At 42.3% G+C, this 19,799-nt stretch overlaps 1 protein-coding gene across 1 annotated transcript; it reads right to left on the reverse strand.

Moving 5' to 3' along the window:
• pdcd5 (programmed cell death 5) lies at positions 1-18,573 on the reverse strand. The gene is made up of 6 exons (XM_034189237.1): positions 18,402-18,573; positions 16,588-16,628; positions 2,011-2,072; positions 1,013-1,104; positions 856-927; positions 1-781 (listed from the first exon to the last, which is right to left on the reverse strand). The coding sequence occupies exons 1-6, from the start codon at positions 18,465-18,467 to the stop codon at positions 734-736; spliced, it is 381 nt and encodes a 126-aa protein (XP_034045128.1). The 5' UTR covers positions 18,468-18,573; the 3' UTR covers positions 1-733.
• Positions 18,574-19,799: the final 1,226 nt, after the last annotated feature.

Here is a 19,799-nt window from a genome sequence, read left to right on the forward strand (position 1 = left end):
TTTTTGTTTTCTTTTATTTTCAAAAGCAATTTGATAACTGAGTAACATGGTGGTCATCTACTGGAAATGAAAAAAAATGTTGAACTGTACACACAGCAATCAACTGTTGGCACGTAGATTATAACTTTTTTTTTTATTACAAATGTGATAAACCACTGCCTTGTTTAAACAGTGCATCAGTTTATGTAAAGATCCAAAATGTAAGCCTTTTCAACAGGGTCAAACAATTACTGTAATAACTGAATCATGAAACACTCACTTTCTTTTAATTTCCTATAAAACTACCCCAATAAAATACCCCAAAGCAACAACCAAGGTCAATGGATGCTAGCGCATAACAGAAATCAACCAACCGTGGAGTTCTTGCAGCTCAGCCTTGACACATGCACCAGCAGCACTACAATGTTTTGAATTTCACAAAACATAGTGCAGCCTTCGTGAGAATGAGGTGAAGAACTACCGCCGTTGTCAGGAGCGCAACACCAGAAGTGCAAATTTTTATCACCTGCAAAGAGAATGAAAAAGTTCGCACTGCGTGTATTCTACCCTTCACTTATATCACAATGTTCAACCGTCTTTGTATTCACGCATAGTTTCCAGAGACACACAGAAGCTCGTGTGACATTGCAGGATTCAGCTAAATGGAACTCGCTGCTCAAAGATGCCATTACAGTCCAAGTAAAGCATAAACTCTCCAGAGTCCTGGTTTCACTTCAGAGCTCTCTTTTACAACTTAGTAATCATCGTCTTCATCAGAGTCCATCACCCGCCGTCTGTTGAACTGAAAAGCACAAAGCATTACAACTACAACAACAACAAGGCACTGAAAAGGAATCAAACATCTGTGGCACTCACTTTGACAGTCATCTTTTTCTCTGTTTGCTGACTGACTTTCTCAAGGATCTCAATTAAGCCCGGCTCAGTTATCTAATAAAGAAAATTCATTTATAACACTGTTGGTTTGAAGAAGAACATAAACACATATTTCAAGTGTTAGAAGTCAGTCCCTCACCTTTCCTCCCAACTGCCCGACGCGAGCCATCTGAATAAGGTAATTCTCAACTGCATTGGCCTTCTCCGGCTTCACCAAGGCAAGATTACTCACTGAAACCAGACAACTTTATTGCCACACTTTCACAAGTAATATGTATTGGGTTGGGACAGGTGTACACACACAGGGCTCGACAGTAACACTTACCTGCTCGACACTGGCAAGTGAATGGTTTTATTGGACTACAGCACCATGCTCCTAACTTACCCAATGAGGCAAGTTACATTTAACACTCATTCAGAACAAATTCTGGTCAAAAATCATCAACACATTTGAGTGATTATCATGGGGCTACAGAGGCAGGTCTTAATTAATTATTTTTTTTACATCAGGGAAAATGGAAGAGCCAGAAACTGTGTTGAATCAATATTTGTTCATTTATCACAACTGCTATAGTCATCCCAGAGCAGGTAGCTGAGTGGATAAGGACATGGCCTGCCAATATGCAGACCTGGGTTCAAATCCTACTCCTGGTACCTGTCTGTGCCCTTGGACAAGACACTTAATCAGCACAGTCTCAGTCCACCCAGATGTAAATGGGTATCAGCCTCGGCTGGGGAAATAACCTGTGTCTGACTGGCATCACAGGCTCTCATTGCGCTGGATGCTATGGAATCTGGAGATAAGCACAGACCTCAGGGCCTATATAGAATCTCTTCCTATACAGCCATCACAATTTTGTACACATCACAGATTTTCCTCGTATTGTGCAGGCCTACTGCAGATTAAACTAATCCTTCAACGTAAAGTCACTAGTAATACACTATTACTGCAAGCTACAGATTTATCTACAGCTTTGTGTTGCTATCAGATTTTATTTACTGCATATCAACAATCTGAGCTAAGTGTATAATTCATTGTGTTTACCAATACAATACGGCTGTTAAAAAAGAAAAGAGAGAGAAAAAAAAGGGTATAATTTTCCTTTGTTAAACTAACTAATGTAAAAGTACACTTACATCTGGCACGTGCAGACTGGTCTAGAACTTGAGCCAAGATGGAGTTTCTCATTTCTGTTTCTCTGTGAATTAAAAACAGTGGAATAAAAATTACTACACTGGTGTCACATGCTCTTTGAGTCTGAGATCAGTCAAAACAAAAGGATAACTAGAGCAGAGTGCTCGTAGAGCGCAAACCTCCATCAACACTATTTTCCAATTCCACAAATTTTTACCTTTGAAAAAAATTTTCAAGGTCAAAGTCCTGTTAGAAGTGGCTTTTCATAAGCTAAAATATAAAACACAAAATATAGATCAAAAGGGCTTTTCAATGTTAATATCTAATATCTGCTAAATCCGCAATACGGACCAGATGTGGATCAAACTTCTATTCATTGAGCGTAAGGTTGGGACAGAGCCGATCCAATATCGGTATCAGCTTTTGATATCAATGCAATTCATCATTCATAATTCATTCAAATATCGTAAGATACTGATACAACCTGTGGTGCTTTCTGATACCGTAGAGAAGCCACGTCTGTGAAACCTCTTATGTGCTGCATGCTCTCTGCTGTGTTTCTGCTGAGTGTGAGGAGGCATGTGTGTGTGTGTGTGGGGGGGGGGGGGGGGGGGGGTGTCCTGAACTGAAGCTGAGCTGTTTCTTCCACAGTCAAGGGTTTTAAGCCACAGGTAGTGGCAAAGTTCCGCCCGGCTCTCTGGTTCAAATTGTCTGTGCCACCGAGCACAGATTTTCCAAAAATGAACTGAACTGTTATTGAAAAATCAGCCGCTTCAATGTCCCAAGGCTGTGAAATGCTATGAAACAGCAGCTGAGAGTGCAGCACAGGAGCAGCTCTGAACAGAGTTTCCATCCGCTGAATGGGGGAAAAAACTCCACCAAAGTCCTTCAGTATTAATCCAGAGTTCCTCGTGTGAGCGTCACTGATGATACATTTAGAAATTTATGGTTTATTTTACAGTTGAAAGGCTTCGTGCTTCCAAAAAGTTCCATGTTTGCTCAGCAGGAAAACGGCAAGAGAGAGAGAGAGAAAGCTAGCACGATAGAGAGGGAGAGGACTTTTTTTGTTTTTCCTCCAACACTGACAATGTATACACTGACAATGTATGTTTTAATTGAAATTGAGAGAGAGAGAGAGAGAGAGAGAGGACTTAATTTTTAATTTTTACTGTAACAATTGCTTTGACAATGTAAATATGCTTCCCACGTCAATAAAGCTCCACTGAAATTGATAAGGAGAGAGAGACAGAGAGAGAGCACTGTCTTTTCTCAATTAAGTCTATAAAAATAAGTCTATAAATAAAAGTACTTAATTCTTTCACCAAAACATCATATCTAGGCTTCTGTCTTAGATATACCTTCTGGCAAATTGTAGGCGAACTTTCTGGTCTTCTTTGTACAATCCCAATTCCAATGAAGTTGGGACATTGTGTAAAATGTAAATAAAAACAGAATACAATGATTTGCAAATCCTCTTCAACCTATATTCATTGAATACACCACAAAGAGAAGATAATGTTCAAGCTGATAGACTTTGTTGTTATTATGCAAATATTTGCTCATTTTGAAATGGATGCCTGCAACACATTTCAAAAAAGTTGGGATGGGGAAACAAAAGACTGTGAAAGTTGATCATAGGCCTGGGCGATATGGCCTAAAAATAAAAATCTTCGATTTTTTCAGAAAAAAATTAGACTTTTGAAATATTTTTAAATAGAAAACAGAGATAACTCAAAACAAGTTTTGCTTTTATTTTATCAAAAACGGGCCATACTAAAATACGAAACGGGGACTGATAATCACGAAATGGGGTAAAATGTAATGAGACTGACTCCAAGTCCATGTAGTAGGGGCAGGTGTGCCATCTGGTGTTCGAGAGATGAAACTTCAATTAATGGGTCAGTCGGTTCCATTTCATTAAGTTTTACCCCCATTTTGTTATTATCAGTTCCCATTTCATCCCATTTAGCTAAAAAACTTAATAAAAGTACTTAGCTGGAGTGCCAGGAAGCATATTGAAATTGAGACGATTGTTAGAATTTTGATGGGGACCAAAGTCATTCTGTTCATTAGTGAAAGGATTCCCAAAAAATTAGTATGAACGTGATTAAAATTTGTCCCTATCGAAGCAAATTCTGAATTATTGGCAAGTGCCAAAAATTCAAAAGCCAGGATGCCCTCGGGGTGACGTCACAGGTCACGTGGGGGGGGTTTCACCGCTAGCTGCGATGCATACTGGGATAGAAATTTAAAACTGAAGAAGGCAAGATGGAGGAGAGAGACAGTAGAAGTGGAAGAAAGCGAGGAAGACCGACAATATACAAAGAAAGACGTCATTTGGAGCGAGAGAAAAAGAGAAGATCAACGACGGTGAACACTGGGAACCAAAGAGATCGTTGGGAGCAACTGCGACAGAAGACTGGCGATCGAACTCACAAGGATTTTGCAGCGCTGCTTTTGGACAGGTGAGTTGCCTGGTGACTGACGGTGTACAGTTATGGTTATTATCTGATATCTAGGTCAGGTTGCGCAAGCGCAGATGCACTTCGGGCTTGAATTCGTCTGCAGGTTTTGATGTTCGTTGGGGCGAAATACGCTATGGATTTCCCTCAAATTATGTATGTTCCCACGAATTAAAACTTCCCCCCCAAAATTTAATGGGTTCTAAATATGTAGTTTATATATACGAGGTCTGTCCATAAAGTATCACACCTTTTTATTTTTATTTTTTAAACTATATAGATTTGATTCATATGTTTTCACGTCAGACAAGCTTGAACCCTTGTGCACATGCGTGAGTTTTTCCACGCCTGTCGGTGATGTTATTCGCCTGTGAGCATGCCTTGTGGAAGGAGTGGTCCCTCCCCGTCGTCAGATTTTCATTGTCTGGAAATGGTGGAATGATTTGGGGGGTTTTTTCCATCAGAATTTTTTCAGAAGCTGTTAGAGACTGGCACCTGGAAACTATTCTAAAAAATTTTCTGGCTTTCGGTGAAAATTTTACGGGCTTCACAGAGAATAAGGTCTGTTAGTACAGCTTTAAGGACCCCTTTAAGGATGCTCAGCGCGCCGCGCTCCGAGCTGCGACGACACGGCACAAGCCACCGGACCATTTCTGAGCTGATGGCTCTGTGGATACGAGACCGTCGTGTGCTCTTTCTCTGGTTATCACAAGAGCTGGACATCAGCCATTTTCTGGCAGATTTCACTTTTAACAAGAGATTTTGTCATGGAAAGCCGCTCGGAGGCTTCGCGCGTCACGACCGATTCGCTTTGGAAGCGAGACAAAGGAACACCTCCGTTTCGGCGTGTCAGAGGACAAGTTTGGACATGTCTATCTCGGCTTTCAATGCTTACCAGTCCTGCAAGTATCAGTGAAATTGTGGAGAGCTCTCCATTAGTGGTTGGCCATGTTTGTTATTGTGTGAAGGAAATGGGACGTGGAGGGGGAAGCAATGGAAGGTCCTGGAGACAAAAGGTGCACCGCAGCAAAAGGAGAAAAAAACTCAAATTTTTTTACTTTTAAAAATCGTCCACAAGAAAAAAAACTTGAATTAATCGATAAAATCAATATCACACAGGCCGAGTTGATCAATGCTCAAAGGACACCTAATTGGAAACAGGTGAATGTCATGATTGGGTATAAAAGGAGCATCCCCAAATGGCTCAGCCATTCACAAGCAAAGATGGGGCGAGGATCACCACTTTGTGAACAACTGCATGAAAAAAATAGTACAACAGTTCAAGAACAATGTTTCTCAATGTTCAATTGCAAGAAATTTAGGGATTCCATCATCTACAGTCCATAATATAATTAGAAGATTCAGAGGATCTGGAGAACTTTCTACACGTAAGCGGACAAAAACCAACATTGAATGCCCGTGGCCTTCGATCCCTCAGGGGGCACTGCATTAAAAACCGACATCATTGTGTAAAGGATCTTACCACGCGGGGTCAGGAACACTTCAGAAAACCATTGTCAGTTAACAGTTTGTCGCTACATCTACAAATGCAAGTTAAAACTCTACCATGCAAAGCAAATGCCATACATCAACAACATCCAGAAACGCCACGGCCTTCTCTGGGCCCAAGCCCATTTGAAATGGACAGACGCAAAGTGGAAAAGTGTGCTGTGGTCTGATGAGTCCACATTTCAAATTGTTTTCGGAAATCATGGACGCTGTGTCCTCTGGACAAAAGAGGAAAAAGACCATCCAGATTATTACCGGAGCAAAGTTCAAAAGCCAGCATCTGTGATGGTATGGGGGTGTGTTAGTGCCCATGGCATGGGCAACTTGCACATCTGTGATGGCACCATCAATGCTGAAAGGAGGTGCATTCAGGTTTTGGAGCAGCACATGCTGCCATCCAAGCAACGTCTTTTTCAGGGACGTCCCTGCTTATTTCAGCAAGACAATGCCAAGCCACATTCTGCATGTTATAACAGTGTGGCTTCATAGTAAAAGAGTGCGGGTACTAGACTGGCCTGCCTGCAGTCCAGACCTGTCGCCCATTGAAAATGTGTGGTGCATTATGAAGCGCAAAATACAACAACGGAGACCCCGGACTGTTGAACAACTGAAGTCGTACATTAAGCAAGAATGGGAAAGAATTCCACCTACAAAGCTTCAACAATTAGTGTCCTCAGTTCCCAAACGCTTATTGAGTGTTGTTAGAAGGTGATGTAACACAGTGGTGATGGTCTAGTAGTTAAGGCACTGGGCTTGAGACCAGAGGATCCTCGGTTCAAATCCCAGCCTGACTGAAAAATCACTAAAGGCTCTTGGGCAAAGTCTTTAATCCCCCATTGCTCCTTGTGAGCGCCTTGTATGGCAGCACCCTGACATCGGGGTGAATGTGAGGCATAATTTTTAAAGCGCTTTGAGCGTCTGATGCAGATGGAAAAGCGATATATAAATGCAGTCGATTTACCATTTACAGTGGTAAACATACCACTGTCCCAGCTTTTATGAAAGGTGTTGCAGGCATCCATTTCAAAATGAGCAAATATTTGCACAAAAACAGTAAAGTTTATCAGTTTGAACATTAAATATCTTGTCTTTGTGGTGTATTTAATTGAATATAGGTTGAAGAGGATTTGCAAATCATTGTATTCAGTTTTTATTTACATTTTACACAACATCTCAAATTCATTGGGATTGGGGTTGTAAGAAAATCCTCCTCTAAAAACTTCACCATGACACTGTATAACTGGGAATTCAAAATATCCTCATAAAATCAACAATAATGATAATAATATTCAAGCAAACAGTGCTCTGGTATCGGAATAGTATCGGTATCGGCAGATGTCCAAATTCAGGTATCAGGATCAGATTGGAAGTGAAAAAATGTGGATCGGTGCATCCCTAATTGAGTTGCTGTTACAAATGAGAGTGACTGAGGTACTTCTGATTGAGATCTAATGCAAAATGTGCACCAAATGGGCTTTTCAATATTACATTCAAATGTTCACAAAATCCACAATCCGGATCAGTTCCAGATCAAATGTTGTCAGGCAATATTGCGTGCCAGCCTGCACCTTACTATCAAATATGAGAGTGATTGGGGCATGTTTGGTTAAGATGTAATACACATTAAATGGGGGTTTTCAATGTTAAATGGTCACAAAATCTGTAATCCGGATCAGATCTGGATCAAACTTTGTCAGTCGATAAAGGATACCATCCTACATAATGCTCTCAAATATGAAAGAAATCAGTTCTTGCCTATCAGGATATGAATCCTCTGAAAACATTTCATACAGATATATGAAAAATTATGGGTTATAGACTGTTCACAAACAGACAAATGAGTGAAAACATAACCTCCACCCAACTTCGTTGGCGGGTGTAAAAAACTAAAAAACACCGCCACACCCAGAACAAACAAACATTCACAAAAAAAAAACAAAAAAACAAAAACAAAAAACAAAACAAAACAAGATCAAATGTATCAGAAGTTTGTACAAAGGGCAAATTTTCTCATTTACTCAAAGTAAACTTCAGTAATTAAGGACTAATGGTGCTTTTATTTTTTCTGGGTAATTACTTTTGACCATTCTCTTAAGACAAAAAGTTCCGGAACATTGCACATGATGCCTGTGGCCATGTTTCATGATGTTGCAAACTCTGATTTATGCTTCACTTATTTTATTATTTTCTTGCCAATATAAAGCAATTAGCATACGTTTTTGTATGTATACCACATATTTACAACATGGAATAGAACTTCAGGTTAATTACCAAAGTATAACTTTCTAAGTGTAAAATAAGCATAAAATGACTTTAATAACTATTATAGCTATTTTTAATCATAACTTTAATTATATAAAATTAGCTCTGATAGGATGCCACCAAAACTCTTTTTTTAAATTCACCTATGAATTCACAATATAGTTTATATCAAATGTTCATACATATATATCTCAAAAAATTAGAATATTGTAGAAAGGTTTAATAATTTTTGTCAGTTATTCCAAAAAGTGAAATCTTATGTATTCGTGACTCATTAAATACAAATTCCATCTATCCATTTTCTATACCCACTTACTCCAATTGAGGGTCACGGGGTCCCAGCAGTTTACAGTGAGGAAAATAAGTATTTGAACACCCTGCGATTTTGCAAGTTCTCCCACTTAGAAATCAAGGAGGGATCTGAAATTTTCATCTTAGGTGCATGTCCACTGTGAGAGACATAATCTAAAAAAAAAAATAAAAAAAAAAAATTCGGAAATCACAATGTATGATTTTTTTAATAATTTATTTGTATGTTACTGCTGCAAATAAGTCTTTCAACACCTGTGAAAATCGGTGATAATATTTGGTATAAGAGTAAGGTGATAAGTATTTGAACACCTACCAACCAGCAAGAATTCCGGCTCTCACAGACCTGTTAATTTTTCTTTAAGAAGCCCTCTTATTCTGTACTCTTTACCTGTATTAACTGCACCTGTTTGAACTTGTTACATGTATAAAAGACACCTGTTCACACACTCAGTCACACTCCAACCTGTCCACCATAGCAAGACCAAAGAGCTGTCTAAGGACACCAGGGACAAAACTGTAGACCTGCACAAGGCTGGGATGGACTACAGGACAACAGGCAAGCAGCTTGGTAGAAGACAACAACTGTTATGATTATTTATTAGAAAGTGGAAGAAACACAAGATGACTGTCAATCTCCCTCGGTCTGGGATTCCATGCAAGATCTCAATTTGTGGGGTAAGGATGATTCTGAGAAAGCTCAGAACTACACAGGAGGACCTGGTCAATGACCTGAAGAGAGCTGGGACCACAGTCACAAAGATTACATTAGTTAACACATGATGCTGTCATGGTTTAAAATCCTGCAAGCAGCAAGGTCCCCCTGCTCAAGCCAGCACATGTCCAGGCCCGTTTGAAGTTCACCAGTGACCATCTGGATGATCCAGAGGAGGCATGGGAGACGGTCATGTGGTCAGATGAGACCAGAATAGAGCTTTTTGGAATCAACTCCACTTACCATATTTAGAGGATGAGAACAACCCCAAGAAAACCATCCCAACCATGAAGCATGGGGGTGGAAACATCATACTCTGGGGGTGCTCTTCTGCAAAGGGGACAGGACGACTGCACCGTATTGAAGGGAGGATGGATGGGGTCATGTATTGCGAGATTTTGGCAAACAACCTCCTTCCCTCAGTAAGAGCATTGAAGATGGGTCATGGCTGGGTCTTCCAGCATGACAATGACCCCAAACACACAGCCAGGGCAACTAAGGAGGGGCTCCGTAAAAAGCATTTCAAGGTCCTGGAGTGGCCTGGCCAGTCTCCAGACCTGAACTCAACAGAAAATCTTTGGAGGGAGCTGAAACTCCAAACCTGAAAGATTTGGAGAATATCTGTATGGATGAGTGGACCAAAATCCCTGCTGCAGTGTGTGCAAACCTGGTGAAAAACTACAGGAAACGTTTGACCTCTGTAATTGCAAACAAAGGCTACTGTACCAAATATTAACATTGATTTTCACAGGTGTTGAAATACTTATTTGCAGCAGTAACTTACAAATAAATAATTTAAAAAAACATACATTGTGATTTCTGGATTTTTTTTTTTTTTAGATTATGTCTCTCACAGTGGACATGCACCCAAGATGAAAATTTCAGACCCCTCCAAGATTTCTAAGTGGGAGAACTTACAAAATCGCAGGGTGTTCAAACACTTACACTCAACAAAAATATAAACGCAACACTTTTGGTTTTGCTCCTATTTCGTATGAGATGAACTCAAAGATCTAAAACTTTTTCCACATACACAATATCACCATTTCCCTCAAATATTGTTCACAAACCAGTCTAAATCTGTGATAGTGAGCACTTCTCCTTTGCTGAGATAATCCATCCCACCTCACAGGTGTGCCATACCAAGATGCTGATTAGACACCATGATTAGTGCACAGGTGTGCCTTAGACTGTCCACAATAAAAGGCCATCTGAAAGGTGCAGTTTTGTTTTATTGGGGGGGGATACCAGTCAGTATCTGGTGTGACCACCATTTGCCTCATGCAGTGGAACACATCTCCTTCGCATAGAGTTGATCAGGTTGTCAATTGTGGCCTGTGGAATGTTGGTCCACTCCCCCTCAGTGACTGTGCGAAGTTGCTGGATATTGGCAGGAACTGGTACACGCTGTCGTATACGCCGGTCCAGAGCATCCCAAACATGCTCAATGGGTGACATGTCCGGTGAGTATGCCGGCCATGCAAGAACTGGGACATTTTCAGCTTCCAAGAATTGTGTACAGATCCTTGCAACATGGGGCTGTGCATTATCCTGCTGCAACATGAGGTGATGTTCTTGGATGCTGGCACAACAATGTGCCTCAGGATCTCGTCATGGTATCTCTGTGCATTCAAAATGCCATCAATAAAATGCACCTGTGTTCTTCGTCCATAACAGACGCCTGCCCATACCATAACCCCACCGCCACCATGGGCCACTCGATCCACAACACTGACATCAGAAAACTGCTCACCCACACGACGCCACACACGCTGTCTGCCATCTGCCCTGAACAGTGTGAACCGGGATTCATCCGTGAAGAGAACACCTCTCCAACGTGCCAAACGCCAGCGAATGTGAGCATTTGCCCACTCAAGTCGGTTACGACGACGAACTGGAGTCAGGTCGAGACCCCGATGAGGACGACGAGCATGCAGATGAGCTTCCCTGAGACGGTTTCTGACAGTTTGTGCAGAAATTCTTTGGTTATGCAAACCGATTGTTTCAGCAGCTGTCCGAGTGGCTGGTCTCAGACGATCTTGGAGGTGAACATGCTGGATGTGGAGGTCCTGGGCTGGTGTGGTTACACGTGGTCTGCGGTTGTGAGGCTGGTTGGATGTACTGCCAAATTCTCTGAAACGCCTTTGGAGACGGCTTATGGTAGAGAAATGAACATTCAATACACAAGCAACAGCTCTGGTTGACATTCCTGCTGTCAGCATGTCAATTGCACGCTCCCTCAAATCTTGCGACATCTGTGGCATTGTGCTGTGTGATAAAACTGCACCTTTCAGAGTGGCCTTTTATTGTGGACAGTCTAAGGCACACCTGTGCACTAATCATGGTGTCTAATCAGCATCTTGATACGGCACACCTGTGAGGTGGGATGGATTATCTCAGCAAAGGAGAAGTGCTCACTATCACAGATTTAGACTAGTTTGTGAACAATATTTGAGGGAAATGGTGATATTGTGTATGTGGAAAAAGTTTTAGATCTTTGAGTTCATCTCATACAAAATGGGAGCAAAACCAAAAGTGCTGCGTTTATACTTTTGTTGAGTGTATGTTCCTCACTGTACATATAAATTAAAATATAAAATAAGTCAATAAAAATAAAAAGGGAATTATAATGCAGAAATGTTTAGTCTCTGAAGTGTATGTTAATTTGTGCACTTAATACTTGGTGCGGGCTCAGTTTGCATGAATTACTTCATCAACACTGTGTGGCATTAAGGCTGATCAGCCTATGGTGCTACTGACGTGTCTGGAAGCCCAGGGTGCTTTGATAGCATCCGAATGCCAACATATATCTAATAAATGTTCATATTGTAGAAGTTGTCTTTTGGCGAAAAGACGAGCCGAAACTTCTCATTAAGACTCTTTGAGTCACGTTTATTAACAGACTACAAACATGGCGCCACACGCCAACAGAAAAGCCGGAAACAGAACACGTCACCCGAACTCTTAAAGGGACTGCTACTATTACATGAATCACAACATAGCAGAACATACCAGAACACTTATAAGAAAGTGAATTATGCCGTCAGTGTTGAGAGCACTACACATGTCCCCCCAGAATTCAGTCTAACAGGACACCTGAGAGGGGAAAAAAAAAAAAAAAAAAAAAAAATGTATCAACCGCGTGGGGGGCGAATCAAACGTCCAGTGCGGTTCTGCCGTATGGGAGAAGACGGACCGCCCCCTCAGTGGCTGTCTGCAGGGCTCCCCTGCGGCATGGTCGAGGGGCAGGAGGAACAGGAAATGGGGGCCTAGTCAGAGGCCGTCCTCATTTTGGGGGTTGCGCCAACTCAACTGGCGTGGCCAGATCTAGGTGAGCTGGCTTAAGGCGGTCCACAGATATACACTCCGGTTTGCCCCCAATGTCTATCACAAAGTGTTTGTCCCCAGTTTCCACAACACGGAAAGGGCCCTTGTAAGGCGGACGGAGAGGTCCGCGGTGACCATCTGCTCGAATGAAAACATAGCCAGCAGACTGTAGGCTACTGGGGACGTGAGAGTTCGGCAAACCGTGACAGGAAGTAGGAAGTGGAGCAAACAGCCTGGCATTATCCAACAGGCTGGAGCGCTGGAATGGGGCTGACCAAGGGGTCGTGGTGCTAGGGATGAAATCCCCGGGGACCCGTAGTCGCTGACCATAGACCAGCTCTGCGGAGGAGGCCTGAAGGTCTTCCTTCTGTGCTGTCCTGATGCCCAGCATGACCCATGGGAGCTTGTCAGCCCAGGAACTGTCCTTCAGGCTGGCACACAGGGAGGCTTTCATTGACCTGTGAAAACGTTCGCAGAGGCCATTACTCTGGGGGTGGTAGGCCGTGGTGTGGTGAGCCCTGGGGAGAAAACGGTGGTAGAAGTTAACCATGCCTAGGAACTCCTGTAAGGCTTTGACAGTGACTGGGTGTGGGAAAGTGGTAATGGCCTCCACTTTTGACGGAAGAGGAACGACCCCGTCCTTTGTGACTCTGTGCCCCAGAAAGTCTATGGTGGACAGGCCGAACTCGCACTTGGCTGAATTGATGATGAGCCCGTGCTCGGTAAGTCGCTCGAACAGAGTGTGAAGGTGCGAAAGGTGCTCTGAAGGTGATGAACTGGCCACCAGGATGTTGTCAAGGTACACAAACACGAAAGGCAGATCCCGTAACACAGAGTCCATGAGCCGCTGGAAAGTTTGAGCAGCATTCTTGAGCCCAAACAGGGTGCGCAGGAACTCAAACAAACCAAACGGCGTGATTACAGCTGTTTTTGGGATGTCGAGAGGTTGTACGGGCACTTGATGGTATCTTCTGATCAGGTCCACCTTCGAAAAAATGACCTTACCAGCCAGGTGCGCTGAAAAATCCTGGATGTGTGGCACTGGGTAGCGGTCAGGCGTTGTCGCGCCGTTGAGCCATCGGTAGTCCCCGCAAGGATGCCAGCCCCCCACCCCCACCCCCCCCTGGCTTGGGGACGAGGTGTAGGGGGGAGGCCCAAGGACTGTTGGAGCAACGAACAATCCCCAGGCGCTCCATGGACTCGAACGCTGTCTTGGCCACGGCAAGCTTGTTTGGCTTGAGGCGTCGAGCGCGGGCGTATACAGGCGGGCCAGTGGTGTCAATGTGATGCTCGACACCATGCTTGGCTGTGGAAGAGGAGAAGGTGGGCTGCGTGAGTGCTGGGAACTCAGTGAGTAGACGCTGGAAACTGTCTGTGACAGAGAGCAGGCTGGAGAGGTGTAGTGCATCAGAGTCGCTGAGCACGCATGCATACAAACAGAAAGTGACGGCATCGATCAAGCGCTGATTTTTAACGTCCACCAACAGTCCATATGCACACAAAAAAATCTGACCCTAAGAAGGGAACAGCTACTTTGGCAGTCACAAAGTCCCAGCCAAAGCATTGGCCCCCAAAACACAGTTCAACATGCCTTGTGCCGTACGTACGGATGGGGCTGCCATTGGCGGCTTCCATGGGGGGGCCTTGGGTGTCAGTTACCACGTCCACCTGTGAAGCAGGCAGTAGACTCCGCTGTGCCCCTGTATCGCAGAGGAAGCGTCGGCCGGAGACGGAGTCGTGGATGAAGAGCAGCCTGCCGGCATGGCCGATGCTCATGGCCACTAGTGAGCGCCGGCCTTGGTGTTTCCCACTCCACTGAAGCTGCATGGAGAGCGGCATCGTTTGGCCTTGGGGCCAAACCTGGCATGGTAGAAGCACACACCTGAAGACTGCTGCCGACGCGGGACTGCTGCTGCGATGAGCATATGATCATCCGGTACCTCTGATACAGCACCAGCAGAGGAAGGCAGGAAGGCAGCTGCGCAGGGCTGCTGACTCGTCAGGAAACACTTGTCAGCCTCAGTAGCCAGTGCTCTGCAATCAGTGCTGGCAGTGTTGGCCAAAGCAGCTCTCACATGAGCAGGCAGTTGGTGTAGGAAAAGGTGGAGGAAAAGGAAATCTGGCTTGTTGTCGCCAAGCAGGTCGAGCATTCGGTCCATTAGCTCTGAGGGCTTGCTGTCGCCGAGCCCTTGAAGAGAGAAAAGCCTATTGGCCCTCTCAGCGTCAGACAGTTCGAATGTTTGAAGCAAGTATTCCTTCAGAGTTTCATACTTTCCCATCAGAGGAGGGCGTTTAAGAAGGCTCATCACTCTCGATGCTGTAGAACTTCCGAGGGCAGATACCACGTAGTAGTATTTAGTTTAGTCAGCGGTGATCTGACGCAAGGCAAACTGTACCTCAGTCTGAGCGAACCAGGCTGAAGCAGAAGATTCCCAGAATTCGGGGAGCTTGAGAGACACAGCGTTGGCGGTCATGGCGATCTGGATACGTCCAGTAAAAAAAGGTCGGGGTCACCAGTGTAGAAGTTGTCTTTTGGCGAAGAGACGAGCTGAAACTTCTCACATTAAGACTTTTTGAGTCGCGTTTATTAACAGACTACAAACATGGCGCCGCGCGCCAACAGAAAAGCCGGAAACAGAACACATCACCCGAACTCTTAAAGGGACCGCTACTATTACATGAATCACAACATAGCACATAACAGAACACTTATAAGAAAGTGAATTATGCCGTCAGTGTTGAGAGCACTACAATATCCTGATAACTGCAAAACATATTGTAAAGTCAGTGTGCATCCAAATTGTAATGATTCCAATGCAATTATAATGGTTGGCACCTCTGGTTTTGTGCAATCCAAATCAGGACATTCTATCACAATGGTTATGATTATGAGACCAGTGTGATTCTCATCCCTAGTCCACACAGTACATATGTATAGTATCTGGGACAAATATTCACATCAAGTACAGGCTAGTGCACAATGAATGAAGAGGATTGAAGAGGAAAACGGGTAGTGCAATGTGCTATCACATTAAACTATGTAATGTCACTACAGTACTATCATTACAGAATGTACAAAAATCATCAGACACAAGATATATTTAAGTTTGAGGTGTCATACATTCATTTGCATAATTCATCGTATTTTAATTACTGTACAACTATATTTTTGCCATATTTCTGTGATTTTATATGTTGTGATTCATTTTGTTGATCAAAAAGATAACTGCCGCAGCACAGTGGCTTAGTGGTTAGCACTGCTGCCTCACAGCAAGACGGTCATGGGATTGATTTCCACCTGTGGCCTTTCCGTGTGGAGTTTGCATGTTCTCCCCTATTTGTGCGAGTTCCCTCCGGGTGCTCCGTCTTCCTCCCACATCCAAAGACATGCAGGTTAGGTTGATTGAAATCTTTAAATTGACCGTAGGTGAGTGCGGGTGTAAATGTGTGTGTTTGTCTGTATGTGGCCCTTCGACGGACTGGCGTCCTATCGAGGGTGTACCCTACTTCATGCCCTATGACTTCTGGGATAGGCTCCAGCCCCCTGTGACCCTTAACTGGAATAAGCAGTTGAAGATGAGTGAGTGAAAGAGATAATTGTATACACAATTCTATGCACTGAGTGTGTCATAAACAATGGCAAATGCAGACGTCTGAAATATTGAGCTCTGTGATGTAACAGTTACTCAAGCATACTCCATTTAGTCTCAACTGACCCGGTAATTCTTATATCTATCTTAATAATTTAGATTTCTTTTCCTAGAAAAGTTGCTTTTTAATAATAATAATAATAATAATAATAAAACTAAAAAGATATTTTTTTTAATCCCTCATGCAAATATTCCACATATTAACAAATGCTCTGTGTACACAAGCATTTAATAATGTATGAGCATGACAGAGGGGATATCAGGGCCTCTTACACAATAGTTAGTTGGAAGAGTTTTCAGCTGCTAAGAATGCACTGCGGACAACAGCAAATGTAAACAGCTTACCTTTGTTTTGCTTCCTCTGCTTGCTGATTATTTGAAGGATCCTGAAAGGATATACAAGGAAACCCCATACTGTATTATATTTGTGATGCTTAACAGTCCCTTTCTAATTCCAGTATTCAGCACAATCAATGTTTTAACTATGAAACACTATACACAGGCACATACCATGGTGACTGTGAAGTTTTCATTTAGCCAGTAATGTTATAACTCAAATCTGGCAATTCACATCCAAACTTGGAGCAAACAGCAACTGTGCTGGGCTATGCTGTCTGAATTATGCATTTAGTAATTTCCTAGCAATATTGCAGACCATTTTGAATTTAAATGTGATTCCTTGTACAATTAAACACAGATTGACAGTAGTGATCGCTGTTCTTTTTCTACATTCAGTTAAGATTAACCAGTCATAACCAGAGATGAAATGCTTTAGGAGTAACTGGTCAACTGGTAAAATGGCAAACAAGATTTGAACTGGTTAAATCAGAAATTAAGTATTTTTAGTCAATACTGTACCAATAAGGTTCTAGTACAAGATGCTACCACTAGTTCAAAGACGTCACTTTGAACTAGTGGTCACCAACCATTTCTAAGCCAAAATAATTTTTTACATCAGATTAAAAGATAATAAAGTACCTGTCTTTCAGAAAACAAAAGTCCAAATACTGATAATAATGCATCTGTTTACTACTGTAAAAAGACTGTGACCATACACACAATGTCGCCAGTCAGTTGCTGTAAAAATGACTAGAAATCGACATGCACATATGAAACCAATAGTTTACAAAAATAATACATTACAGCTAAAAATCAGTATGTAACAAAAGCTGAAAGAGATATAGTGGTTAAAAAAGTTAAGTGTAACTTTCCTCAAATCTTTCATTGATTATAATGCAGTAAACATAAATCTTGTGTTTATTTACACCGTATTATGTAGTGAAATAATTTTATTTGTTTTAATATTAATTGCCTTAATCAATCAATTTAATCAAAGCTTTAGTGTGGATTACTTTCATTTGTGGAAAGCAAAACATACATTATTGTACACAAGTAAAAAACAAAAAAAACCACTATACCAGTCTGGATCAAATAAATGAATAAAATTTGGTTTCAGTCACTGTATGTATGTGAGTTAAACAGTAGAGAGTGAAGCCACGCCACTGCAAACTCACCCCAAGTGAAGTCACCCCAGTCTAGCTATCCATGCTTATTTTCATATATAATTAAGAATGACTAGTTTACAGTTAGGGACCTGCCAGTGTATAGAACTGGGCAGTGTGCCCTGTTCCTCCCACCAATAGGCTTTTTACCTGACAATTACATTGCCGTACCCTAAAACATCATCTCAGTTACAAAACGTGATGTAAAAATGGTCTATTATGCCACTGGTGTGTATAAATAATTTATTTAATGAACTATTTTGTTACTGGACTGCCAGGGCGACTTAACCTGAGGTGACTTCTTAGTGAGGTGACTTCATTATGAACCAGTTAATCAACTAATAAACAAATAGAAACACCTGTATTTTAGTATTTATTTCCATTTTTATATTATTTCTGGCTTGTTATTCAATATATTATCGGTAACACATTATTCATCAGCCTGGAATTGTCTGGATATTTCCCTGGCTTTTAAAACAAGAAGAAAAAACTTTCTTTTTTGCCTCTTTCCTTTTGCTTTGGGATGACCACAGCAGACCCAATCTGCATGTTGATGTGGCACAAGTTAAACTGGATGCTCCTCCTGAACCGATGCACTGATGAGGCTAGCTAGCTAGCTAGCAACACACTGTTTCCCAGGCAAAACATTGTCCTTACCCCATGTTTTGCCTGGAGCTGCTCCATTCTCTGTCGCCTAATTGCTTCTAATTCGCTGTCTTCCATTGTTTACAACCCGAATCCAAAACCAAAAGACGTAAAAGGGCTAACAGAGAAATATAACACTTATGTTGCAAAAATGAGGATCAGGCCCGACTACCCAGGGAAGAGGCACGTAAAGCGAATAATCGATTGACCGCCATACAAGTCAAAGCAATCGAGCACAGAACGCCATTTAATGGTGCAACTGTTATTGTGAAGAAAAGGTATTCTAAAATAATAATAATAATAATGAACTATGATGATGATGATGGTGATGATGATTATTATTATTAGTAGTATTATAATATTTATGCCTTTTTGGTGTTTTTTTTTTTGAAAGGCGAGCACACTGGTATGAGAGGATAGTGTAACATAAATGCCAGAATTTAAACAAAAATATGTTTTGTTTTGCTTAACATTTAAAAATATTGCAGATGTCTGGAAAATTATTTGTGAATAATTTAGGGCTAACTAAGGATTATAAATAAATAAAATTAATAATCTTATCAGTTATCAAAAATGATCAATTATCAGCTTTGTTCATGCTTTTCATGAGCAGGATTTCAAGGTTGAGGATTGAAGGGTGTCCAGTTTGGTGAACTCATATCTCTGCTTTTTGCAGATGACGTGGTTCTGTTGGCCTCTTCAGACTATGACCTCCGATGTGCAGTGGACAGGTTTGTGGTTGATTGTGAAGCAACCAGGATGAGGATCAGGACCTCCAAATCTGAGACCATGGTTCTGTTGGGGAAAGTGTAGTGACACGGACCCACAACAGGGGGCGCAAATGAACGGTGAATAGATGAGCCAAAAGGTAACAATTTAATGTTGTGAATGTGCACAACGAATATACAGACAATCTCAGAATCTGATAGCAGTCAATACACAAAGGTGACGTGTGGGCAGGCTCGAGGATAGAAGACGTCTGTCCTGAGAAGAGCCGGAACCACACGATTTCTGCCGTCCCGAATTCCCAGGTGATCACTGTCCCCGACTGTCGGATCTGGTACTGCTGGCGAGGAGCACAAACAGTGAGATGTGGGTTTGTGCACACCCAGTAACAAAAACAGTCAGAAGGTGGAAAGTCACCTCCACCTCTAATCACACACTCGTGCAGCTCCTGTTAACCACTTATCTGGTTGGGGTGTGAAGCGAAGCCGTCGCTGATCACACCAAAATGCCAATCCCACAGATAAGGCAACACCCACAGGAAAACGGCTGCAAAGAAGTTCAGACTATAAAGTCAGTGTTAAGTTCAGATACAGCAGAGAATATTACCTTCACAGGTAGATGATATCTCGGCAATGAGGTGGAGATGACATCTGGGTTTTATGCAGTAGTACGATGAAGTGTAGA

This window comes from Thalassophryne amazonica, chromosome 2, assembly GCF_902500255.1.
Source record: "Thalassophryne amazonica chromosome 2, fThaAma1.1, whole genome shotgun sequence".
NCBI lineage: Eukaryota > Metazoa > Chordata > Actinopteri > Batrachoidiformes > Batrachoididae > Thalassophryne > Thalassophryne amazonica.